Raw genomic sequence first — 27240 nt, 5'->3', positions numbered from 1 at the left:
AGAGCCCTCCGGTCCTGGGCCGTGCACACCCCATGCCAGTTTGTGATGTTTCCAGTCAGTTAATCATTTGTTTTTTCGTTCATCGTTTTTTTTCTGTGGCCTTCAGTTCCATTATTTTGGTAAAAAGTCAGAACACACACATTTTGCTAAAAAAGGTCCAACAACTTCTAGCACTCAGACTGGTCAGATAATCGTAACTGACTGACTTAACCAAAGGCCAGAGCTACAAAAAGTCAAACACCAGGTGTAATAAATGATAGTTTTCCTTTAATTCATTGAGAAGATGGTTAGCCATTAAGCCAAAACAATCTCGACCTAACACGAGTTGTTCTGATTATTGGCTTATTACTGATCTATAAAGAATTAGTAATTAATGTATTAACCATTAATAAAGAATGCTTTGTTAAATACCAGAAAGTAGTACCACAATTTTGTAATCTGGTAGCAACTGAATTTATTAAATATACAAATTTTAAATGAAAATACTGTAAATGAGGCAATCCAGGTGTAGAAGAGTTGCACTTTTCAAGATGATAGGTTACCCAGTGTTTCTTATTTTAGGAGCAACATGCTCAGTTACAAATTAGGAATAAGATTTGTATGGAGACTGCTGGATCTGCTGAAAACCCTACAATATCAGTAGCTTAATATCAGTAGCTTAAAACCTATAAATATAGACCTAGCCTATATTCCGGTATTCATTCTAAAAAATGAAACAAATTCTTTAAAAAAAAAACACATAAAGAATATTATGGCCAAAGCTTTCTCTACACCAATACAGTCATATACCTGTGTACAGAAAATCCAAGTAAGTGGTGCTTTGTGACTATTACAACTGTCCTGAGTTACAAAACATTATAGGATACAAACACAACATGTCTCATTTTTAACAGAATGGCTCCACTGACAACCATTACAAAGTCTTTGGTCACATTCAGATGTGTGATTCTATGTGAAGGGTCTGCTGCTGATGATGATTATGCTGCTGAGAAGTTTGATCTGATGGAGTCCTCTCGCAGCTGACGGTGCTTCCTGGTGTCGCACTCTTCACTATGTGTGCGACGCTCAATGGTAATCCTGTAGTTTTTTCTGCACAGGAAGGAAGGAATCACATCAAAGAAAAAATCTTGTTTTTCAACGTGTTTATTTTCATATACATATATATATATATAGTGTACTTACATAAACATAGCGGTGTGCACAGTTTTGTTCCATGCAATGAACAATTACATTTAACAAACATTTAGGTTCTCTAAACCTCTAAAAGATTTAGAGAATATGGGTCAGCTGAAGGTCTGTTTCCATCCTGTGTGATTGTGTCCCTTGTAATGCTGGACTGCAGTGTCCTGGAATCCTTCACTTCTCAGCTATGTGGTTGGTGATTAAAACCAACAGAATGGATAGTGTAAACTAAGTAAACAAGACATCAATTTTTACAGTCAAAAATAATGTCAAGGTAATTTTCAAATGTGTTCATAATTTATTTTCTAAAGGAATATAAAAGCATTGAAGCCTTTGAGTGGGAGGGCAGGTTTAATTGATTGCTGAGCCAGCCAACAGCACTTAACAGACAAGTCAAGACAAGATAAATGTCGCCTATTGTTACCTGAAAAAGTAGAATGCTATAAGCATTGCAGCTCCCAGAACAGCTCCCACTATGACTCCAGTCAAAGCTGATACTCCTAGTCCACCTGTTAGGAAGAGCAGTCATTGGTACTCCATCATACATACTGTAGACAACAAATTCCAAGTAAGATTTCACAGGTTTCAGTGAACAATAATGTTAATTTACATGATTTGTCCGGTATCTCTGTGTGTGCTTTAAATCTTTCGCTCAGCGTGAAATGGTCAGCTTTGAAGGCAGGCAGCAGCTGAAATGTTCCATTTACACCAAAGTAGTTGGCCACCACCTATAAGTTAATAAACAATATTATCATCTAGTCGAAATTCCTAAGCACATTTACCATCTTCTGCTTGTTAGGGAATGTTAACAGTTTGGGGTTGCACATCACAATGATGGAATTTTGCATCTTCTTACCTCATATGTTCCTGCCTCAACATTGGTCATGGCCATCAAAGAAAAATCTCCATTTCTGTCACCATTGACATCCATCGATACCTGGCCAGCGATTCCTGTCCACCATCATGAAAACAATGAGAACTTCATTTAGCTACACTCAAGAAAGTAGAAGAAAAAGACACACACGTAGTTAGACACAGGAGACTCAGCCAGCGGACGTCTTGTCACTGTATGCTTCAGCTCAGAGTCAGAGCCAAACTCAAGAGTTTGTTGAAGAATGTTGTTGGTTCACAACGTCAGTTACAATGGGTAACTTACCCAGAGTTTTAGTTAACGATCTTTCTGGAACAGAAAGCCGAGTTTCCCTCATCTCAAGTTTTCACTAAACCCGTTTTCTGAAACAGGACCCAGGAGGTATTTACACTTCTACCCGCCCAGGAAAACTGAATGCTTGAAACAGCAAACATTTTTGGAAGAACTTTGCTGGAGTAAGATTTTTTTTAGGATAATTAACTATTTACTATATTTTGGGTACGATTTTTATTACACCACACAAGTAACATTGATCATAGTTGTATGGACGTTATCCATATTATGAATCATATTACTCCTGTCCTTCAGCAGCTTCATTGGCTCCCATTTAAATACCGCATGGATTTCAAGACTCTGCTCCTGACCTTCATGGCCATTCACAACCTTGCTCCTCTGTACCTCACTGACCTCCTTCATATTAACACACCCACCCGTACTCTTAGGTCTTCTTCTTCATTCACCTCACTGTACCTCCTGCTCGTTTGACCACCATGAGGTAAGGAGCCTTCAGTCGCTCTGCCCCCCGTCTCTGGAACTCTCTTCCACTAGACATCCGCAACGTTGCATATCCCACATGATCACTATTTATCAGGTCACAGCAATATTTGTTTTGTTGTTATGTACCCTGATTTTATGCACTGTAATTATAGTTGTTAATTTTATCAATTTATTGCTGTACTGTTTTATTATGTTTTGTGAGGTGATGTTGAGTGTCCAGAAAGGCACCTATAAATCAAATGTATTACTATTAGGGCTGTCCCCGACTAAGGATTTACATAGTCGAATCAGAATCGTCAAGTCCTGCCTATAGTCGACTGATGGCGATTGCGAGTAGGGGCTATAATCTTGAAAAGCTGCAGAGCTGCAGTCTCTTTTCATTCAACTTACATTGTAAATTTCCAGCTAAACTGAGGCTTTTTGAAAAACCTTTTCTCTCTCTCTCTCTCTCTCTCTCTCTCTCTCTCTCCTGTCATTCACCGGTCTTATGAGTTTTACGTGCATTAGACTATTGCTGCTGACAACTGCATGCACGTCGCGGTTCCTCGCGGGTCTATTTCAAGTAGCCAGCTATTTAAAAACGATAAAATATTCTTTATGTGGTTCATCAACAGTGATAAATTATCTGAAAGTCCCGCGAGGTGCGAACAACACGGTGAAGCTGGGGCTCGGTCTCTTCAGCAAGCGTTCCTCCACTGCCACTGGACACATTCACGCTACACTTACACATGTGCACTGACGACCGGGTTAGGGTTACAATTTTGGATTTATTCATGCACTTCAAAAACATTTATTGAAAGTTTTATTCTTTTTACATATTTATTTACAGCATTAAACGTTGAAATGTATATTTTAATAGGCTGTATATTAACTTATTGGGAGAAAACTGGTGGTTCTATGTAAAATCAGACACTGGGCGCCCACATATCGCCAAAATTGCATGATCCTTGTTTCACTGCGATGCTTCGACTGTGAGATTGACAGTCGAATCAGGCTCCGCCCATTGAAGCATTGAATCTTCAACTATTTGGGGTCAGCCCTAATTATTAGGGTCCGAGCATGAAATTGCAAGGGCACCAACGGTTTCCTAGTACGAAGTACAAAGAACCTATTGTTTTTACTCAAATTATTATCTTTTTTTTTTCTCCCCAGAGAAGTCATTTTTGAAGGCCTTAGGATACTCGAATCATCACGAACATTTTCACACACCTCCGGTCTGGTGGGAAATCCAATGTTCTGCAGTGATTGGGGTCGGGCGTGGCCAAGGGGCTCAATAGCGCCCCTAAACAAACACCTTGTTTTGAAAAAAGTTTCTTTGATCTTCATGATATTTGGTGTCATTATTGCTTTTATTCAAAAGTCCACATTTCTGCTTTTTTTATGAGATTTTGCTCAACAGGAAGTCCATAATTTGGCACTTCCTGCGTCATTTTCAATATTTAAACAGACATTTGAGGCCTTTAGGATGCTTAAAGAGCCACAAAACTTTGCGGCCTGACTCAACCTGGTAATGTTTCGATTTGATGTCATTTTTAAGACTGAAGGTTGCACATTGGCTCAATAGTGCCACATGGCACACTGTCACATGGCCAGGGATGGTCAAACCCTCACGAGACTTTGCACGCTTGTCCAAACCGTTGTTTTGTATTGGCTGATATGGTTTGGGGGTGTGTTTGTGGAAAATTGGCTTAATAGCGCCCCCTACAAAATTTCAAATACCAGCAACTGCTGTACGTTGTACCTAGCAGTACGAAACTTGAGTCGCCGATGTATCTTCTCCAGACTTAAAAATAAGCCTCTTCAAGCCATATCCTAAACCCAACAGGAAGTTGGCCATTTTGATTTATTTACAAGCGTTTTCCCTGTTTACAGGCTCCGTACTTTGACAAACTCCTCCTAGAGCTTTAGCTCCCCCCGATCGACTTCAAATGTGGGTAGCACCATCTTAAGAACCTTGTGATGTTAAATTGCGAAGCTTTCTTTGATTGCTCAAATGGCATGGCCACAGCGTGGCGTTGAATTTGGATGTTTCGCATGAAAAAGGAAGTAGACCAGGTCAGATCTGTTCCAAATTTCACATTTCAGCCCATTAGAGTCTTACATGTCAATATCCAGTCATAGTGACTGCGCCACCTTCTGGCACCAGGAAAGGGCATGTTTCAAACTTTACCTCCAATACCTCATTTTTCAGTTTTATGACACATAGCACCTTAGGGACAAAAATGGTCTCAGTGAGATTTTTTAACTTTTACATGGCTAGGACTGCTTAAAACCTGAGAAAACTTGCCACGCATGTCAGAAGGGGTGTTTTCTGTTATTTAATATGGTTGCGCAGCGTGCTTGTGGAAAAATGGCTCCATAGCGCCCCCCACAAAATTTCAAAGAAGCCGCCCCCGCCGTACTTTTTACGTAGCTGTACGAAATGTGGGGGGCAGATGTACCATCTCTAGACTTAAAATTAACCCTCTTGGAGCCATACCCTAAACCCAACAGGAAGTCAGCCATTTTGAAATATTTACGAAATTTTAACCCGTTTACACCCTCCATACTTTTACGAACTCCTCCTACAGCTTTTACCCAATCAACCTCAAATGTGGGTAGCATGTTAAGAGCCTTGCGATGTTAAATTGTGAAGCTTTTTTTGATTGATCAAACGGTGTGTCCATGGCGTGGCGCTGAATTAATGTCTTGCCATGAAAAAGGAAGTTCATGTAAATGGACTAAACAGGGTCAGATCTATCCCAAAATTCGCTGCACCCGAGGCACGCAAGGGGGCGAGGGCTCGCTCAACGGTGCTTGCAGCTTTAATTGTTATTATTATTATTATTATTATTATTATTATTATCACTGACTCGGTGTAAGCAGTGTTTTACAGTGTTTTACCTTCAAAAGTTCTGTTCCACATGCGTGAGGTGATCTCTGTACCGTTTTTCTTACTGTAACCATTTTTCATGGCTTCGTGCAAGGCGATGGCATACAGCAACATGGCATCATGGAATCCCTCAACAAACATGTTGACCTGAAATGGAACATATAGTCATAAAGAGGAAGTGATTGTACAGTAGCTGCCACCATCTGATTGAAATTACACTGCATGATGGATCCGAGTAACAATGTCTTTTTTTACAATGTATGCGATTGATAATTGATAACTTGAATACAGTAATGCAGACCTGGCATTGCCGGTCGGGCTCAAAGGGGTAAGGCCTGCCTATTTAATTTTCTTAGCCCCTTCCAGACAAAATTGGCATATTTTAAAATTATTATTACTATTTGAAAGATGTTTTTCAGCCATATTAACATACAGTAGTAGCCATCTAAAATTCAAAATTTAATTTTTCATTGACACTGTTTTCTGATAGCCTTGCACCTACATGATGAGTGTATAATTACTCATTTCAAAATGTCCCTACCAAAACAAGTCCAGAAACACTTGAGCCATCATCTTTACAGCATTATCAGGCAGTCCTGCTGATGAGGACAACAAGGATCTAGGAGTCCTCCTGGACTGGGCTAAGAAGGCTCAGTGCCGACTATGGATGCTCCAGACATTAAACATCTATCCATCCATTCTATCATTAAGCAGTGACCAGTGGTCTGTTCTACTCTGTGAGGTGCTGGGGTACTAGGCTGAGAGCAGCAACCACCGACAAGTGAAAAGGAGAATGCTGCTCAATCCACAAAGCATCATGGAAACACCTCTCACCCCCTTCATGTATTTTTGGATGAACATAGGAGCACCTTCAGCAACTGACCGATACCACCAAGATGCTCAACTGAACGCAACACAAGATCCTTTCCATAGTGGGCAGCAGTCTGAATGAGTGATCTCTCACTAAAAGACACAAACATCAGACACTGACAAGGGACTATTATTATCATGCATGTTTATCATAAACCTCAAACTCAAACCACTGCTCCTGATCATAGTAATACAGACGCACCTGATACTTCTTAGCAATGGTAGTGGCATGACTTTAGGGATTACAATGTCAGCCTCTCTGTCATCATCATTTTAGTCCATACTGAAATATCCAAACAACTAATGGACTGCCATGGATGTTTGTACAGACAGACTTTTGTAATTTCCTGACTTTTCATCTTGCACCATTCAGGTCAAACACTTCAATTACAAATGAAAAAATTAGAAGTTAGAATGAAACACGTTTTGGCACAGACATTAATGGCACAGGGGATGAATCCTAAAAACCCCCTGACTTTTTCTCGAGCGCTGTCCTCAGCCCAGGTTTGTTCAATATGCTAGTTTATAAAATACCTACAAAATAACAATAGTTTATTTGAGGATTTTCATTTAGAGCGCATCATAGAACAGAGATAGCACTGGTGAAAATTACAAATGATCTTGTTAGATCTTAGTGCTGCACTCAATACCATTAACCATCACATCCTGTGCCCAAACACCTCCGACAACAGTAATAATGGTGTTTCCCAAGGGTCAATACTTGGCCCAATTTTGTTTAGCTTGTGTATTAATGACCTGCCCTTAGCCTGTCAATCTGTCAACATACAAATGTATGCTGACAGTTATTTATGTACATGCTAAAAAGAAACAACAAGCTACAAACAAATTAACTGCAGCCATGGCCCATGTATGACTGGTTAAATAACTCATGTTTACACTGTATGAATGTAAACAAAACAATTTGTATTTCCTCGCCGAGACCTTCTGAGTCTCCTCAACCCGATGTTCTTGTTAACGGGGGAAAAGATCACACTGGTGTCTGATTTTAAATACCTTGGAATCATCCTAGATTCAAAACTGACATATAGAAAGCATGTTGTGTTTAATTAGTGTAAACCACAATGTTGATTAATGTGCATTATCTCTGGTAAATAAATAAATAGTCCAACAAGACAAACACCGATGTTGTCAGTGATGATCCATCTCAACTAAAACAATCTAGCTAATCATGTCATGACAATTCCAGGAGATGGAATATGATATATGCTCCTTTCATGTTAAGGTTAGAGCAGGTTCAGGTTATGATAATTAACTAAGCAGACACTTAAAAGGGTTTCTACCTTCAAGACAACCAAAAGGAGAACACTAATTTTTGAATTTTAGAAATGTGTAAATGTAGTAACAAATGTTGAAAACAAGTACCAACCAGATTCATTAAAATGCTTTTGAAACCCTAACCCCCTAATAAAGTTGTATACACTGAAGGAAACAGATTCCAACCCTGTAAAAGGGCTGCCAAGTTTCAGTGGCTATTCATTTATACATATTCTATATTTTTGTATTTCGATTCACTCTTCCCAGAGGTCGTACAGCCCTAAATAAAAAGTGAACCACACATGGTGCTTTTAGTGGTCCAACATTTTGTTTTGCTAATGCAGCGTAATTATAAATACACACAAGTATTACCTGACTTATCAGCGTCTGCAAATTCATCATATATCAGTCAGTAATTTGAGTGTGAGTTAGACAGACATACGTACACTTCCGCAGTCTTTGCAGTCGTGAAACCCAGCTTTTTTGATGGACTTTTTCATTTCCATGGAGAAGTTTTCAAACTCAGGCTTGACTGTCCTAAGTAGCGTCACAGTATTCAGAGAAGCATAGGCTTGCCTCGCATCGTTGTCATATTTATCTCCTCTCTTCCATGATCCATTGCCTAGAATTAAATTCAAAGAGGACAGAACAAGGTACATTTTCCAAACATTATTGTTAAAAACCTAATTGTTTGATCAAAATATACTTCAAAAATAATGAGCCCTGCCCAGTTTGCCATTGCATGAAGTGGTGTACCGTAGCGTTATGGTACTCGAGACCAGTCTTAAGACCACTTTTTGATGGTCCTAGTCTTGTCTCAACCGCATTTGTTCTCGGCCTTGTCTCGGACATTGAAGACTAGAGATTTTATTTCAAGAAAAGGCAAGACCAGAACTTTAGGAATATCAAGAAATTGCCTGTGCATTGTCTGATTTATTTGTTAACATCCTTAATTTGATTGGATGTAAAATGTATTGCTTCAAATGCAACCAATAACCTTAATTAAAAATGTGTTGTACCTGTTAAAGACTGTCACCCCTACCCGTCATGATAAGCATGGAAAAGGAGTTTTGAATAAAGACGCTTACGTTGATTTCAGCTCTTAGTGTTTGTATGTGGGGATTTTAATGGGAATGTGGATCTTTCAGATCAGTTTGAGAATTACCTATTATCTCGTTCCACATTTTATTGTATGTCATGTAATGTAGAGAACTGGTATTGGTCTTGACTCGGTCTCGCCCTCCCTCGGTCTTAGCCTCTAAAAGTCTTGGTCTTGTCTCAGTCTCGATAAACTCTGGTCTTGGTCTTGGTCTTGACTTGGTCTCGGTTCGGGCAGTCTTGACTACAACACTAGTGTCCCGTTTATGGAAAGAGAGCAAAAGTAAAAGTGAGGGAGGTCAGTGAGCATGTAGCGTGTCTGACTGTCATACAGGACATGTTAGCAAACAGCTGCCTAGTTCCACATCTAATAGATGAAGAACAACATTATCATTTATTTAGAGTCTTGCTTGAGATACTTTTAGCTCTGGTTTAATCTCCACCAACTAAAAGATGTGGAATATTTTAAGTTTTGTTGAAAAGCTATTGCTAAACTGAATTACTGGCTTTCAAAGTTGAATAATACCAATAATGTATGAAAAAATGTTAAACACCACAAGTTTTCAATAGTTTTCAGCAGAACTATGATGAAATACATGAAAAGTCTATATGAATAGGAAGATTTTAGAAAGCTGAACTGCATTACTTGACTAATGCCTGGGAGCTAATTGCATTGGTGGCTTAAGTTTGTGTAAAGAAGTAACTGACGGGCATGGGAAAAGTTCATTTAGTTCTTATTGTTATTTTGAAAAAAACGGCCTTCTCCTGAGTTCCTTTATAGTTACTGTCGGGTTTTTTGTTGTTTTTTTTAAAAAAAGACATCCACTAATAGTTTCCTGTTGTTATAGAACGTAGGGGCTTTTATTTCAAAAAGTCTGGCTCATCCCAACTTGTATAAAAAGATTACCATGTTTTGTTTTGTTTTTTTTGTGTGTGTGTGTGTGTGTGTGTAAAGGTCCACAATTTTCTCATTTTGCATGAACGACGTGGAACATATTAAGGTTTAAATGTAATTCATAGCAAAAAGTATGAATAAAGAGAGATTTCTACTTCCCTCCTGAAAATCCTGGTCTCAGTTATAATGGTAGTCTATACAGCAGTTGACTGTCACTGCTGTCACTTTAAAGCTGACTGTGCTAACTGTTTGATTGCATAGTTACATGTCTGCAACCAGCACAGATTTTCCTACATTTAGATGTATAAATGATGTTTTGAGGAGTGAAAATTGTGGGAGAGGGAGCATATTGACGAAAATATTTTAAAACAACTTTACAGCTTCTTTGCTCTCTGTTAAGTCACCCAATCTAGCTCTGAACATTCCGCCCCTCATGCATCCAGCATTCACACCAAATAGAAAGCATATTCAGACATTAAGTCTGCATAAAATGTATACTAGAGTAATAGAGTTATTATTAGTCTTACCATAAGAAGAGGCATTGAAGAGTTCAACATTAAAGAACATATATTTGCTGTTGGTCAACCGTTGTCTGTGTGCAGCCAGCATGATCTCTCGTATTTTGTCTGCTCCCATGCACATGATCACCACTGCAAGACAAATACAGTTTTTGTCATTAACCAGATCTTAGTAGTAATATTCATAAGGTCATTGAGAGAACATTTTCATAATTTTCATCAGTTCAAAACTGACACCTGGGGAAGTTAAGCCACTTTTGAAAAAATCATTTCAAATAGGTCAGTGGTTCCAAAACAGTGTGATTTTACTTTAAAATGTGATAACTATACATTGTTCTTGCAATATACAACTATACAAAAAAATTTTGATTTACTATATCAGTACTCATATCCCAATTCAGAGGCAAATTCTAAATGCAAAACAATCCTTCTGTCAAAGTGAATCCCAGTCTTTGCCGTTTCTGCAGTTGCTGGCTGGTGGGAATGATTAGTATCACACATAGGTGTCACATCAAAGGCCCTGATTGACACCTTTTTTTCCTACCCACACTCTGGGAAATCTCCCTCTGATTGGCTAGTACTTATTGCGTTTGTTGGTTAGGGTGTTTGGACCTCACGTGATGGGAACAAAGAAGTGGCCTACATGTAAGGCCAGAAGCCTTAACAAAGCGGTCTATATGTAAGAAAAAAAGAACACAAAAACAGCAGCAAAATCCCTCTGGTCCATTAAATCACACCTGAATGTGAGATACTGCTGAATCCAAGTACTATATTCCTACTGGCCGAGCCACTCATGGGAGCACAAGAGCCACCTGTGGCATGGTCATGATGTCACTAAAATATAGAAAACTATGTGAGTAGCTAGCTAGCTATCTATGTTAGTCTTAAAGGCATTGACAGCCCCCCGAGGCCCCTTAGGCACACACCCCTGAGATGGTTAGGATAACCTAACCATCTCAGGGGTGCGTGCCTAAACCTAAGTCAGTGACTCTATGCATGTTGACTGGTTGACCCTACAGAGGCGCACATTGACCTCAAGGCCAGTGTGCTAGCAGATGGCCATTCAACCTCCTTTGTGTTGCGGCACACCAATAGACTAGGTGGCACTGTCACAAAAAACTATGGTCCAAGAAATACTGTCCTTAGACTGTGTGTTCTGAAAATGCAGCCTCTTTACCACAGCTATATAGTATAGGCTCAAGCTGCTACAGGAGGTAACCCATTTTCAGCCTTGAACTTTATTTCCTTAGCTCACGGTCTAACTTGCTGGGTGAGAACGGACTGTTTTCTTTTGTTTGGTGTTTGCCTACCACATTTTTGGATCCCGAGGCAAACCGTCATTAACGACATAACAATCTCAGACATGCAGAAAGAATACGGATTCCAGCGTTTTCTTTATTGGGAGAAGGATATCCTCTGCACAAAAACAACTGACAAATACATCACTACCAAGAGTGATTTCAAGTCAGAGGCTTGTGTCTATGCAGATATAGGTTTATAACCAGAGCTTCATTTTGGAGATTTCAGTGAGAAACAATGGTCTGCTGTGTCCTGTTTATTGTTGTGTGTTTCACTTTTTGTATCGGTACAACAATACTAGTCCTTCACTTGTGTTGTTTCTGACACCGTATAGGATTGGCTAGAATGGCTGCAATCACCTCCGGCACCCGGAACCAGATGCAGCCGTGCCCAGTGAAATCTAGCAGTAATAGCAGTAATAACGTTAAAAAAGAGAAGTCAGTGAGAAGAAAATTAGATCACTTTGTGCAGCGTAAACCAGTAACCAGTAACCAGTACAGCATATGACCTACCATCTAAAGAACATCTAAAGAAATTAAAGCTGCAAGCAGCGTTGGGCAGGCCCTCGCACTTGTAGTGCGTCGGGGTGTGAGGCGACCACGTTGCATATTCTGGAGCTCTGCCGGTGCGGCTGTCAATTTGCTACGCGCTTCGGACGCTGCATAAAGGTGTTATACGTCACTTCCTGTGTCCCCTTTGTGGCGCTACATAGCACTTGGCGCTATGACTATAAATTAATATTGGCGTGTAGTGTGTTCGGGGCGGGACAGTTATCAAGCACGTAAAGTTTGGTTCAGATGTGAGCATGTACACTGAAGTTACAACAACTCCCTGTGTCAAGAGTTGATCTTTGACGCCACGCCCATTGACGAAAACTCACAGATAGCACAACTTTTCATCGTCTATGCCTTTAGAAGGCACAGCAGAAAATTGAAGTCAATCCAATTAATTTCCTAGGAGGAGTTCGGACCTTGTAAAAGACCATAAATGGGCTGTAATAGCACATTCAAATCAAAATGGCTGACTTCCTGTCTGATTTTGGGTACGGTTCCAAGAGGCTTTTTTGTGCGTCTTGGGATGATACATGTGCCACAAAAGTTTTTGTGCAAATTGGTGATTCAGTGCGCAGGGGCTGCATCTTTGAAGAGACGCTTCCTGATTCCAGCAGGTGGCAGTGAATTTTGACCTGTAGATGTGTTCAGGGTGTGTCCCTTATCAAATGTGTGAAATTTGGTAGGGATATGAAAATGTATAGCGAAGTTACAACAACTTCCTGTGTCATGGCAAAGCAGCGAACTTTGATGCCACGCCAAGGACACACAGTTATCCGAAAAAGATTCACAACATAGCATCATCAATGTCTTATGGCTCTTCTGAGACTGTTTTGAAGCAGGTGAGGCAAATGTGTTGGCAGTAGTACATAACAGCATAAAACTTGACACTTCCTGTTGCCAGCAGGTGGTGCTATGACATTGTGTGTTTATTGACATATAGATGTGTTCAGGGCGGGACTCTCATTCTACATGTACAGTTTGGTGCAGATCTGAGCATGCACACTGAAGTTATAACAACTTCCTGTTTCACAGCAAATTATCGATTTCGGATGCCACGCCACGGGCACGCCCATTTACGAAAACTCACAGATAGCTCAGCTTTTTATCCTCAATGCCTTTAGAAGGCACAGCAGAAATTTGAAGTCGATAGGACTAAATCCCTAGGAGGAGTTCGTTAAAGAGTGTGTAAATCATCCAAAACATGACGATAAAATTCAAAATGGCTGATTTCCTGTTGGGTTTAGGGCATCGCTCCGTGAGACTTTTTGGTACGTCTGGACATGATACATGTGCCACAGAAATTTTATACATGTAGGTGAAACATGCCATGGGGGCTGCTTCGTTGAAGGTCATTTCCTGTTGCCACAATGTGGTGCTATGACCACGGGTGAATGTTAGCATGGCAGTGCGGGACTTTTATTAAATGGGTAAAATTTCGTACAGATCTGAGCATGTACAGTAAAGTTACAACAACTTCCTGTGTCATGGCGAAGTCGATTGGACTAAATCCCTAGGAGGAGTTTGTTAAAGTACAAAGTGTGTAAATCGCCAAAAATGACCATTTAATCCAAAATGGCTGACTTCCTGTTTGGTTTAGGCAATGGCTCCAAGAGGCTTTTTTGTACATCTGGACATGATACACCTACCACAGAAATTACACACACAAATGTGTACCCTCCAATGTGGTACACAAAAGTATTAAGTAGTCTGCAATCTGGTGAATATGTCTATTTATGTAAAGGGAAACACAAAATTCAGGAGGCAGCTGACAATTCAAAATATAATGGATTATATTATTATTACATTCAGAATCTCTCCAACAAATCTGTGTTCTCTGATATGTCAAGAAAAAAGTCATGTTATTTTGAGAAAAACCTTATAATATTATGAGACAGAAGCCATAATTAAATGAGAAAAAAGAAAAGAAAATTCTTCCCTGAGCATCCTGGAGAAGAGAGACAGTCCCAAACAGAGCAGAGGTGTCTCTGAGCAAGGGGGACAGAGACAGCAGGCCACAACGCTATCGGTCAGCGGAAAGCAGCCACACTGCAGTCCAACCTGTTTACAAGTCTAAATAACTGAAGACTGCAGAAAATACTAACACGTGCACTATGACTCCAAGCAACCTCTTCTACTATGACATGACTTACTATGACAAATATTACAATTTCTTTTCTCATATTATGACTTTTTTCTCAAAATCTCAGATTACGAGTATTTTTTCTAACTCATAGTTGACAGACTACAATTCTGCCTTTTGGTTTATGTTATTCTCTCGCTAATTTAAGGCTGACTGTTCACTGATTTGTGTACTAAATACATTGATTTGACACTGATGCAAAGTTGTGGTTATATTAAAATTTTTGGTAGTCACTGGACATTGTACATTCTTGCACGTGCCTTTCAAATATCAATCAAGTTAAGTTGTGGCAGATCAGAACACTGAATCTAGTGAGTGAAGAGGAGTTAGTACACAAATACACTCTGTTATAAAAAAAAATTGTGTTCAGGGTTCAGGTGTGATGAAGAAGTTTTATTGAGCCTGGCTGTTGTTGTATATCCACAAATAAGAAATAGTGAAAAAACAAGTGGAAAGAAGAATATGTTTCAAAAATGTGGCATAGAAAGAAGTATTTTAAGTTCATATAATTGGCAGGGAAATGTATTCAAATGTGCTTAACTCTAAAAAATGAAAATGTAACAAGAGAAATCATCTTATGATTATTCTTTTTTTCACCTTTTAAGGAATCATCTTATAAAATAATATTGCTGAATGCACTGAATACATACATAATGAATACACTGCTAAAGTTATCTTATAAACTTATGTTGGTATGTTGATTAATTACCATTATAAAAATGTTATTCCTTAATCAAAATAAGTAAATAATAATAAGTCAAATAATAAGTCAAGGCCTGGACCCAGGGGGCTGAGTTTGTTTTTTGTACACCTTATGAAAGTGCTTTGGGGAATGGAATATTCACAAGATTTGAAACCACTGTTTAAATATACTGACAACATGAAGAAAGAGAAATGTATTCAAATTGACAAACAAAATAGTCCCTGACATACCTGTAGATAGCATGGTGCGAGGGTTTTGTTTTACTGGATGATGATGACAGCTTCAGGAAAATGTGTGAGATATATTTACTAGTGAAGAGCATGATGTTTTCAAGAATGTAATAAGGATGATAAATATTTGAAAACGATTCAGGACGCTAAATTACCAATAGTTCTAATAACAAATATGTGTTTACATGAAAAGGAGTATCAGTATATATAAAGTGTATTACTGGTATTTTTTGGTTTATAATTATTTGGTTAACTTAGTTCTGATTTGATAAGCATTTATTTTATTGAGAAAATGTGGAATGATATTTCAGTTAAACAGAAACAGGTTTTACTTTGTCAAAATTGACTTTATTGATAGTATTTTTTTTTATAAGTGTATCGATTGAATACAATCATTTGGTTTAGCTAAGTACTCTTTAACATTTGTTCTTGGCTCTCGTTTTACTTTGACTATATCCATAATTTTTATCTACTTCACTGTTACTGGACTGCTTGATTTAAGTGTTTTTATTGTAATATACTGTTTAATGGACTATTGAATTTCATATCAGGTGTGCATTTGCAGGAGTAGGCAAGCAGCTGTCTACTATGTTCAAGGGTACATTTGGTGTGATATGGATGACAGGCCAATCCCAAAGTACTTGACATGCTTTGCCCGAGCGGACTCCAACCAATCCCAGCAAGTGTGGATCAAGTACTGTAACTTCCTGTCTGTTTTATAAATTGCAGTTATTTGGAATTATAAGGCGAGGATGTTCTTTTTCTTTTGCTAGACCCTTTTTTTTGGCTGAAGTGTACTTGAATAAAAATTTCTTCAGCTCAAGGAACAAAGGAGTAGGGCTTCCTTGACTTATTTTCCCCCTCCTGAGCTTGGTGAGTATTTCCACACTGCTTACACACACAAAGTTGCGCCACAACTCACATTGTTAAAACTTCACAACTGGTTAGAAGGAGTTCATACCATACTGTGTCGCCTCTCCTGCCACCCCCAGGAGCAGGAGAGGACCTGGGGTTGGACTGTCCAACAAGAGCAGGTGGACCACAGCCTCAAGTCGGAACCAGCCTGTTATCAGGTCCCTCTCCTGACCACATCTAGAGGAGGAACGCAGTACGCTATTGGAGAGTGGGACTTCCCTACACTAAGGAGACACGGGGCCAGCATCCAACGTGTGAACACCACATCTGTAGAATACTTCCTGTCTGGGGATATTTATCATTTCTAGACCTATAGAGATTCTCTAAGTGTCCAAATAAGGTTACTGTTCACCCCACTATACATCTGTGAAGAGTCTATTGGTTATTGGTTGAAATTGAGACATTTGTGTCATTTAAGCCACATGCTTCAATTTCTACACAGTACCAGTCAGTCTGTCTGTAGTGAAGCAAAATAAAGATAATCTCGACCTTGGGTTAACTAACAAATGGATAACTGCATCATTATCAACTCAGCTGTGTCAGTTGACAAGCAGACAGAGAGGAAAGACAGAGTCTGACCTGGGTTCCTCGCTTTCACCTTTGGCTTACTTTTGCTAAGCAATTGGCCCTACTGTGACCTTGGAAACATGCGTCATAGTACCCCTAAATTCCTTCACACCCTCCATAGTTAGAATTCTTCCTTTATCTAGCTATGTGCTTCCAAAATGTTCTCAGGCAGAGTGAGCAGAACAGTGATACACTGTCAACTGTGTTACCAGTGACGGAGATCCAGTAGTGCAGAAGCTTTTCTCATTTATAGATCTTTTTAAACTAGGATAGGCAAATTATAGTTATATTTGTTGAAATTCTATTTACATCCTGACACCAATCAATCAATCAAATGATCTGACACAGAAAAAATCTGGTACAAGTAGCTATCGCAGGACTGGAATAAGTACAGCCAATCATTGGCTGGCCTATCTGCCTGGCTACCTACGCGCACTCAGCCTTGTGCACTCACTACACATGAACATATGTTCTGGGGAAGTGGCTTTGGAGGGAGGCCTGAAGGAATGGGGTAGGAGTTTTCCGGTTGAATACTTTCAAAATCTAGCTGTCTGTTGCTGGTTCTCCAACGTTTCCCACCTTCATCACTGAAAGTTATGTAGTGAGTGAGTGTTTGCCAAAAAATATCAAATGTAAAAATGTATTTCACTGAGTTAATATTAGCTTTCTTTGGTGTCCCAGTGATTAAAATAAATAAACCAACAAACAAGTAGCTACACAAACAGGGGTTGCAATTGAAAACACAGTAACCCCAGCGTCCCTGTTAATAAGGAAGATTCAGAGTCTTGCTGGAACATTCCTCACAACTCTGTCATTTAAACACACCTCCTGAAATATCCCTTGAGTCAGTGGGACAAACTTCACCTCAGTCCTGCCAGCACTATAGCACCCTTTAATTACACTGGGCTCTACACACACTACTGGCCCTGTGTATGCTCTGCAAGCCCTTCCATGGGGCAGTGCTTGCAGCCAGCAATATTTCAAAACTTCTGGATTTCCTTTTTGCTAGGGCACTGATGTTGGTTACAAATTAACTCAGGAATGGGGCAGCACATGGTGCACTTACTGAGTGCCCACAGTGTATTTCAAGTGCCCTGTGTTGGCTGTAAACTTGTAAAACTACAGCATATGCAAATAGGGGCTGTTGTGAAAATTGGTAATGCCATTACTCCAAAAACAAGGATTTATCTTGGATCCGTCTGTCAGAGAGGTGAAGCTCCTTTTAAAATGAATCTGTCTCAGTTGGATGGAGCCAAACCTTGACATACATAGATACTGTTGATTACCTGACTGAATGACTGCTGGATAAGCTGACTGATTTTTTCCAGTTTGTTGTTATTGCCAGTATTGTCTTTAGTTCCTTTTTGCTGTCTTTGCCCTTTAAAGCTAACCTTGAGACATTTGTGGTCGTACAGTAAAAGCGAGTTATTGCCTTACAACTATGCAGAAGTCTAAGGGGAGCTCACTCCAAACACAAAGGGTTCATACAGAACCAGGATGGGAGTACATGTCTCAGGAGGATTAGAATCAGAAATGGACCAATCATGGAAAAGGTCATTCATTTTCCCTTATAAGTGGTTGTTACATGTTGTAATATTGTGCAGTTAAGGGTGCATAAATATGTAGCAATTTAATGAAGAGATTTTTACCAACAAATCATGAGGTGCTGGTAAAATGAAAGAGAAGTCAATATAAATAAGAATTGTGCAAAGGGTCAACTGAAAATATTTTTGTCATTCAAAAATGTGAAGGGCCGTACAGGTAATGAATACAGCTTTCACTTTAAATATCTTATCTCAGTCATACATTCTAGCAAGTTATTATGGAAAAGCATGGAAATGTTTTTTATTATTCGTAGACAATAATGATTAAAAACTATATTCCTCAATGTCTCTTACAATACTTACTTTTATCACAGCCATTGCCTCATCAGGACAGAATCTCAGGAGCAGAGAAATACTAAACTTATCTGTGAGCAAGACATGCCATATCCGTAGCTGATCAAATGAGGTGCTTGAGCTTAAATTATTGTGACAATGAACAATTAAATTATTTTATATTAATATTTTTATTTTCAACTTTCATTCATTGGGTGGAGTCACTTTCAGGGGGTCTAATTGCTTGATTGCAAAACAATTGAAATCAGAATCACTGAATCAGGGTCAGAAACACAGAATCAGGGTCGCAAAAATTAGAAGAAAAGCCACAAGTTAACTTCTTGAGCGCTACAAAGAATTAAGCATGAAGTCTCCATGAACTGTTTAGCGTCTAGTGCTGCCACTTTCATTAACTACAACCTTCCTGGAGTCTGCAGAAGCACAAGGTGCAAAGTACTCAGAAGCACTGCTAGGGTGAGGAAGGTTTACACTTAGACCACACTGAATAAGAGACACATGCTGAAACATCAACAATGGGCCAACAAATACTTGAAGACTGACTTTCAAGTTTTATGAACCGACGAGATGAGGGTGACTCTTGATTGACCAGATGAGTGAGCCCATGTCTGGATCACTCAAGGACATAGACTGCCAGTTTGATCAGGTGTCAAGCAAGGCTGGGAAGGGATTATGGTGTGGGCTGGAAGTATCAATGATGAACTTGGACCATTTTGAGTTACAGATGGCCTAAAAAATGGATTCACGTAATTAGTGACAGTTTCTGGAAGACATCTTCTTAAATCAGGAAGAAGTCTGCAGGCTTAAAGAGGAAGATAATATTTATGCAGGACATCAAAGTACTCCACGATGACTTGGCGCCCTTGCTCTCCTGACTTAAACCACATTGAAAACCTGTGAGCCCTCCTCAAGCATGATATCTACTGTCAGGGAAAGAACTACACATCTTAGAACAGCATGTGGGAGGCTGTGGAGACTGCTTCAGCTAAAATAAGTCGTCAGCTAAAATAGGTTGTGAAGAAATAAAGAAACGGACAGATTCAGTGGATGTAAGGCCCATGCAAGTCATTAAAAATATTGGTGGCCATTGGCAAATCATTTTTTTATCATGAGGCAAAAATTTTAAGATTCCTTTTTTATACAGGGGCTTGTGGCTCAGAGGGTAGAGCGGTTTGATCCCCAGCTCCCCCAACCCTGCATGTCGAAGTGTCCTTTGGCAAGATTTTGAATCCCAATTGGCTCCCGATCCGTGTTTGAATTAGTTAATTTCTGAATCTGGGGAGCAGTTGGCACCTTAGCCTCTGCTCATCAGTGAATGAATTGGATGAATGTGATGTAGTGTAAAGGGCTATGAGTGGTCAGAAAGACTAGAAAGTTACTACAAATAAAGACAATTTGCTTTTATTAACATTTCTTAATGTATTTACGTATATAAAAAAATAATGTTCCCAAAAGTGCCAGAAACAATATCAATTATAAAAATGCGATTGAAACCCAAGTAAAATGCAACGTCGAACTAGTAAATCTAGCTAAAACTAGTCATCTCTGTGTGTGCTAAAGGTTGATGGTGTGGAAGTGAAAATCTACCCCGACGTATCCTGATTTTTATAATAATGCACATATAGATGACTTGTATTCCTCACCTGTTTCAAATATTCTCTTTAAATATATGCTCTATATTCCATATAAGAACACGTAGTGTATTATTGCTTGTATTACAGTGTATAAAGGTAGCTGTGCTAGGGACTGGGATAAACTATTGGTCAATCACATCAAATCCTTTGTTGCCTCTAAAGCAATGCAATCCCCACTAAGACACACTGACAGCTGTATTAATGTGAAGATACAGCAGAATATTTATTTTTTACATATATAGTATGTGGTCTACGTAAGGTAGCCTTAATTTAGTTTTTAGTGATTTTGGTGAATTAATAAAGTTAGGTGTGGTCTCACCACAGGAAATATGTATGTCACCGTTTACATGACTGTCTACAAAAACTGAATTTGTCAATAACAAATATTGGTTTCCTGTCCCACCACTGTCCAGTTGAACTAAAACTGATTCTGCTCTGTTACATCATGTTATTCATCTCAGCCACAGGTCTACCTGTAATTGAGTTATAAATGCACAGCCTCAGGCAATACATTTGCCAGACCTGTTGGACAGAAGCTGATGATGTAACAGCCGTACCTGTGTTTTTGATCAAAGATACAAAGAAAGTTGAAGGCGGTGTAAAGGATGTTTATTGCTGTAAATAAAGGTGAGCTCTTAAACCTTAAATAATAATTCTGCTTTATTACAACTTGGATCTTGTTTTTGTTTTGTTTCTCCTTTTCGCCATTTTTCTTAGAGGTTATGATAACCTTGTACTGTCCAAGTTAATGACTGAGATCATCTAGGAAAGCAGTGACTTCACCAAAAAGAGTCATTCATCATTCATAAATCATTTGTGAGCACACCTGAAATACTGGTTATAAAAAACAGAACAGAAAACTTTATGTACACAGATACAGTCAGTAAAAGGACTTCACTTGACGTCTGCTACATGGCGCTTGAAGACACTATACACCCTTGACCTTAGTTGGGATAAAAACTTGGGGTAAGCTTTTATTTTTGTAGAAAACAACATGCATTGTTACTCTTATCGTGTTTCGACGCTACCCTGCCGCACTTTATTTGCTCATGCTAAGTGAATTATGTGAGAATGATTGTCCGTGGCATGCGAGAATTTGCCATGAGTCAAAAGTGATTACCTGCCTCTGCTTCTGGGCCTCTGTGCTCTCTCCTACGTGTGTGTGTGTGTTTGTGTTTCTATACCAGTGTGTCAGCTTATCCTGAAGCCCATCTTGTTAGATATTGTGATTAAAATAATAAAATGCAATAAAACATGTTTGTTTGTTAAAACAAGATGTTGATTTCTTATTGTATTATAATCTCAAAACGCACCAAAAGGGTGCCAGGCTTTTAACCAGAACAAAGAAATATGACCACATCACCCCTATTTTAGCTTCATTACACTGGCTCCCAGTATGTTTTAGAATTGATTTTAAAATTTTATTGATCACTTTTAAAGCTCTTCATGGCCTCTCGCCTTGTTATATTTCTGACCATTTAGTCCCATACGCACCAGCACGTACCTTGAGATCCTCGGGCAGAGGTCTGTTGTCTGTTCCAGAGTCCCGACTGAAAACTAAAGGGGACAGAGCGTTTGCTGTCAGGGCCCCGAGACTCTGAAACAGCCTGCCTGAGGAAATCAGGTCAGCTGAGTCAGTGAACTCTTTTAAGTCCCTTCTTAAAACATACTTTTATAGGAGAGCCTTTCCCGATCTTATCTGACTTTATTTTATCCCTTTTATTTTATTCTATTTTTACTTTACTAATTTATTGTCTTTTGGGTGTTATTGTCTTTACACTTGTAACTTGTTTTTGAAAAGTTCTCTACAAATAATGATTATTATACTACATTCATTCACTGAGCGTAAGTGCACAAACAGAAACTAGCACACATTCAATTCAGGGTTCAATCTTTCCCAAGGACACTTTGACACAGAGCCTGGAGGAGCCGGGGATTGAACCACCAACCTTCCGATCAACAGGCAATCCGCTCTACCTCCTGAGCCCCTGCATACAATGCACTGCAGAATTATTTTCTGGGTGTATACATGTAAATATATAATTAGGGCCCAAGCATGAAAGATGTGAGGACCTTAATGAAAATGACGGAATTCTTTTTCTCCTTCTTCTTCTTTCTGCAGAGTAAGTGAATTTTTGGCAACCTAAACATGCTTAAAAACTTACAAAACTTTGCACAAAATTCCAGTCCCATGGCAATTTTAAAGCGTGTCCGTGGCATGGCGTGGTGTGACATGTACAATGACAAGACACACAAAAAAACTTTTGGAGCCATGCCCCAAGTTCAAAAGGAAGTCAGCCATTTTGGATTACATTTAGAGGTTACGTACTTTAATGATCTCCTCCTGATGAATTAATGTATGTAATGTAATCAATTTTTGCTGAGTGGTCTAAAAGGCAATAATTATAAAAACATATGCTAACTGTGAGTTTTCCTTAAAGGATGTGTCTGTTGGCATGGCGTTTAAAATCAATGCTTCCCCATGAAACAGGAGGTTGTTGTAACTTCACTGTAGATGCTAGAATCTGTACCAAACTTTACATACTTTAGAAGAGTCCCGTGCTGAACACATCTACATGCCAAAATTCAGTTACAGTCAGAGTGCCACCTACTGCCAACAGGAAGTTAGCCCTGTTTTATAATCATTTGATTAACATGAAATTTTCACAGTGTGGTCCACACTTAACATACTGGGACATAACATGTTATTAGCAGGTGCTCTCTAGCTCCTTCTTGAGGCATCCAAAGTGCGTGATAATTCAGACCTGCGTCAACAACCTTTGGCGTCTGCACCGCGGCCGCTACAAGTCCCGCCATGCTTCACGGCGCGAGTGTCTGTCCAACAGTCGAAGCTTTGCAGCAAAACAAGGATCATGCCATTTTGCCGATATGGGGGTACTCAACATCTGATTTTACATAGAACTACCAGTTTTCTCCCAATAACTTAATATACAGCCTATTACAATATATATATCAATGTTTAATGCTGTAAATAAATATGTAAAAAGAATAAAACTTTCAATAAATATTTTTAAAAGTTATGTTTTAATAAATGTTTTTAAAATAAATCCTAAATTGTAACCCTAAACCTGGGTCGTCAGTGCACATGTGTAGGTGTTGTGTGTGTGTGTGTGTGTGTGTGTGTGTGTGTGTGTGTGTGTGTGTGTGTGTGTGTGTGTGTGTGTGTGTGTGTGTGTGTGTGTGTGTGTGTGTGTGTGTGGTGGCGGAAGAGGAATGCTTGCTGAAGAGACCGAGCCCCAGCTTCACTGGTGTTGTGCCGAGTCGTCTGCACCACACGGGACTTTCGGATAATTTATCACCGTTAATGAACCACACAAAGAATATTATATTGTTTTTAAATAGACGGTTACTTGAAATAGACCCGTGAGGAACCGCGACATGCATGTAGTTGTCGGCATCACGGCATGCACGCAAAACTCACACAAGGCGAGACAGAAAGAGAAAAGGGTCTTCAGAAAGCCTCAGTTTAGCTGGAAATTTACAGTATAAGTTGAATGAATAGAGACTGCAGCTCTGCAGCTTCTCAAGATTAAAGCAGAGCTACTGTGTTTGACTATCAGTCGACTATAGGCAGGACTTGACGATTCTGATTCAACTATGTAAATCCTTAGTCGGGGACAGCCCCAGATTTTACATATATAATGTGCTAATATCAGTAGAAGTCATGGCGAATGTGGGGGTGTCCTTTTTCTGAAAATTGAGCCACCACTTCTCAAAATGTTTGGGCAGGAGACCATGTGACCCCTCGACAGCGATGCCAGTGTAGTTTATAGCTCTGCGTACATAGTCTTCTTTTTCAATAATGATATATCTTGGATAATTGGACACCTATCCCACCATGAACATCACGTAAAAAGGAGGTTGAACTATTGCCGTCCAAGAAGAAATTGAAGGACTCCTCTATCTCCAGGGGGAGAACTTGACATAGTTATTGCTAACGGCATAAAGCTAGCACCAAATTTTATTCTGGGTTTCTGTATTTTATTCTTCTCGACTGTAGCTAAATCAAGAACCCACTGGATCACAGAGCTAGAAAACAAAACAGAATTACTACACAGCTTACAAAAATGTGGGTACTCAGATGATTGTTCTGCTTTATTTGGATTTTTGAAGGATGAATACAATACACTACCTCTATCTAATGCAGACTTTTTCCCTAGAACACGACAGAAATACTACTTTGACTCAGAATGCCCAAGTCACCTGCTAGCACTTATGCTAAAAGATTGTGAAACAAAGGCACATATCACAGCTGTAAAGACAGCAGATAACAAAACCACAACAAATCCTAGGACCATTAATAACACATTCACTGCATTTTTTGAAAATTTGCATAGATCTGAGATTGATTTCAATGACGTGCTAGTTTTCTTGATAATTTGGAGCTACCCTGTATCTCACAGACAGGCCAAGATTGCCTGGAGGCCCCATTAGAGCTGGAGGAATTGCATATAGCTCTGAAATGTCTAAATAAAAACTCTTCTTTTGAAAAAGGGAAAGGATCCCCTGGAGTGCTCCAGCTTCAGGCCGATATCCCTAATTACGAGCGATCTTAAGAAATATGCTAAAGCACCTCTATTCACCTGAATTTGATAAATTTAGCAATCTGTCAGGTTATAAAATAAATTAGACAATGTCCACCCTGATGGCTCTGAATAATATACACCACAGGGTTCTATCCCCTCATATATTTAGGATAAAAACCCTTTTGTGTACCTGGGCATTACAATTCATTAAAACATACATGAAATAAGCAGTGACAACTTCAACACTTTACTAAACAAGATAAAGTCAGATGTTCAAAGATGGAGGAACCTAAAGACATCTCTTCAAGGTAGAATTAATACAATTCAAATGAATGTGTTGCCATGTCTCAGTTTTCTTTTCTTTATGCTGCCCATCTGTCCCCCTCTAAGTTATTTCAAAGATGTCCACTCTATGGTTTCCAATTTCATTTGGGATGACAGACGGCCCAGGATTCGCCCAAACTTTGAACTCTATTATTGGTCATTTCGAATCAGGCATCTCAGCTCACGGGTTGACCCAGGGTCCACAACTGCATGGAAAAGGATTAAATATACCAAAGTGATACCACACAGACTGAAATGTGACTGCAAAGTATTCTGTTCTGTAGTTTAAATACTAAATAGTTAATAAGTTTGGGCACATCATTGCAAACTGTATATGGGTGTGGAAGCAAGATGGACGTCGGATGGGAGGCCTACTTAAATACTGTCAGAACACTCCACTATGGCATAACCAGATTCTATTATGTGGCAGCCGACTGTTTATCCACCCTTCTTGGTCATCCCTGGGAATAAATGAGTATGGTGACTTATATGTTGCCCAAGGTCTTCGTTCAGTCCAGACTTAAGAACACAGTTCTCTCTCCCTGCATCCTCTTATTTTGTATACTTTCAACTAAGATCAGCCCTGAAAGCATATGGAGTTCCCTCGAAGTCTCCCCTCCCCTCACACCCCATGTTACAATGGGTTGCGCCACTACTGGGCAAATGTGTCCACGATATATAATAAACTAATTGAATTCAGAGCAAAGCCTTTGCCAATAGAAGACATTTCGAGTCGGGAGCTGTGAATTTTTAATATAACTCTTTGGAATAGAGTGTGGTCCAATCTTAGTATGGCCTCTAAGAATCTGGCTTTAAAACCATTCACAGAGCATACACTACACCCTATAAGAGATTTTGGGTGAGATTATACGCTACATAGGACTGTCACATATACCACAGTTCTGCACCTGGAACGTTTCTACACATGTTCTTAATGATGGCTATGATGTTACTTTGAAGCAAGTTCAATATAAAATGGTATTTTCGGGGTTTACCTCTGCATAGAAAACCTATTCTTGAGCACTCGTTTTCCCCTGATATATGTAGGAAATCGTTCTGGATCCACAGCCTTAATAACATTGTCAGTCTGGAACATACTACTGCACGACTCAACAAGGCCCGACCAGCATCTGTAGAAGCCTAGAAAAACCTGTCATCTAATCTTATTTTTTGGAAGTCAAAAGCTACATGAATCTATTGTAAACCTGCCCAACTATTTCACTGTTATATAGTTGTAATACTCTTGTGATGTAATGTCTTATCATTATACCACTGCTGTAATAGATGTTCTTGGATATGTCTGTATCCCCCCCACCACCTTCATATCAATAAAAATGTTGAACAAAAAAAAATGTTTGGGCATGTCCCTGTATGGGAAGTTATATGCCATGCAATGTTCTAATCTAATAAAAGGGGAGAATATGGAAATAAGTTGAATTAAAGCTGCAAGCAGCGTTGGGCGGGCCCTCGCACTTGTAGCGCGTCCGCGCGTGAACCGGCCGAGTTGCATATTCTGGAGCTCTGCCGGTGCGGCTGTGAATTTCCTACGCGGTTCCGAAGCCGCATGAAGGTGCTATATGTCACTTCCTGTGTCCCCTATGTGGAGCTACATAGCACTTGCCGCTATGAATATAAATCATTATTGGTGTGTAGATGTCAGCGGGGTGGGAGAGTTATCAAGCACGTAAAGTTTGTTTCAGATGTGAGCATGTACACGTAAGTTACAACAACTTCCGTGTCATGGCGAAGACTTGATCTCTGACGCCACGCCACGGACACACCCATTGACGAAAACTCGCAAATAGCACAACTTTTCATCTTCAATGCCTTTAGAAGGCACAGCACAAATTTGAAGTCGGTCGGACTAAATCCCTAGGAGGAGTTTGTTAAAGTACGAAGTGTGTAAATCATCCAAAATTTGACGTAAAATTCAAAATGGCCGACTTCCTGTTGGTTTTAGGGCATCGCTCCAAGAGGCTTTTTTGTGCATCTGGACAAGATACACGTACCACAGAAAATTTGTGCACGTAGGTGAAACGTGCGGCGGGGGCTGCTTCGTTAAAAGACACTTCCT

The 27240-nt window shown here is 39.5% G+C and overlaps 2 protein-coding genes across 2 annotated transcripts in view; one reads left to right on the top strand and one right to left on the bottom strand.

Annotated features, from left to right (window-relative positions):
• Positions 1-247: 247 nt before the first annotated feature.
• npr3 (natriuretic peptide receptor 3) lies at positions 248-23112 on the bottom strand. Its single transcript, XM_046034048.1, has 8 exons — positions 23061-23112; positions 10368-10490; positions 8294-8469; positions 5714-5849; positions 2039-2133; positions 1793-1910; positions 1607-1691; positions 248-1089 (listed from the first exon to the last, which is right to left on the bottom strand). The coding sequence occupies exons 1-8, from the start codon at positions 23110-23112 to the stop codon at positions 978-980; spliced, it is 897 nt and encodes a 298-aa protein (XP_045890004.1). The 3' UTR covers positions 248-977.
• Positions 23113-23184: 72 nt separating this feature from the next.
• pdzd2 (PDZ domain containing 2) overlaps positions 23185-27240 on the top strand; it is a 60975-nt gene continuing 56919 nt past the window's right edge. Inside the window, exon 1 of the mRNA XM_046034046.1 lies at positions 23185-23190. Coding sequence (XP_045890002.1) covers positions 23185-23190 — 6 coding nt within the window. The remainder of the gene's footprint in view (positions 23191-27240) is intronic.

The sequence above is a fragment of the Micropterus dolomieu genome, linkage group LG21 (genome assembly GCF_021292245.1).
Source record: "Micropterus dolomieu isolate WLL.071019.BEF.003 ecotype Adirondacks linkage group LG21, ASM2129224v1, whole genome shotgun sequence".
In the NCBI taxonomy this organism is placed as follows: domain Eukaryota; kingdom Metazoa; phylum Chordata; class Actinopteri; order Centrarchiformes; family Centrarchidae; genus Micropterus; species Micropterus dolomieu.
The sequence above is the reverse complement of the archived record's forward strand: the minus strand, read 5'-3'. Positions and strand labels throughout refer to the sequence as shown.

Bases quoted from the DNA above. Each gene is read 5' to 3' on its own strand.
- npr3 (XM_046034048.1), bottom strand. From the start codon at position 23,112: ATGGCGGGACTTGTAGCGGCCGCGGTGCAGACGCCAAAGGTTGTTGAC. The intron at 5,850-8,293 runs GTACGTATGTCT...GTTCCATTTCAG, and splicing joins ACTGCAAAGACTGCGGAAGT to GTCAACATGTTTGTTGAGGG. The intron at 1,911-2,038 runs GTAAGAAGATGC...ATTAACTTATAG, and splicing joins TTGAGGCAGGAACATATGAG to GTGGTGGCCAACTACTTTGG.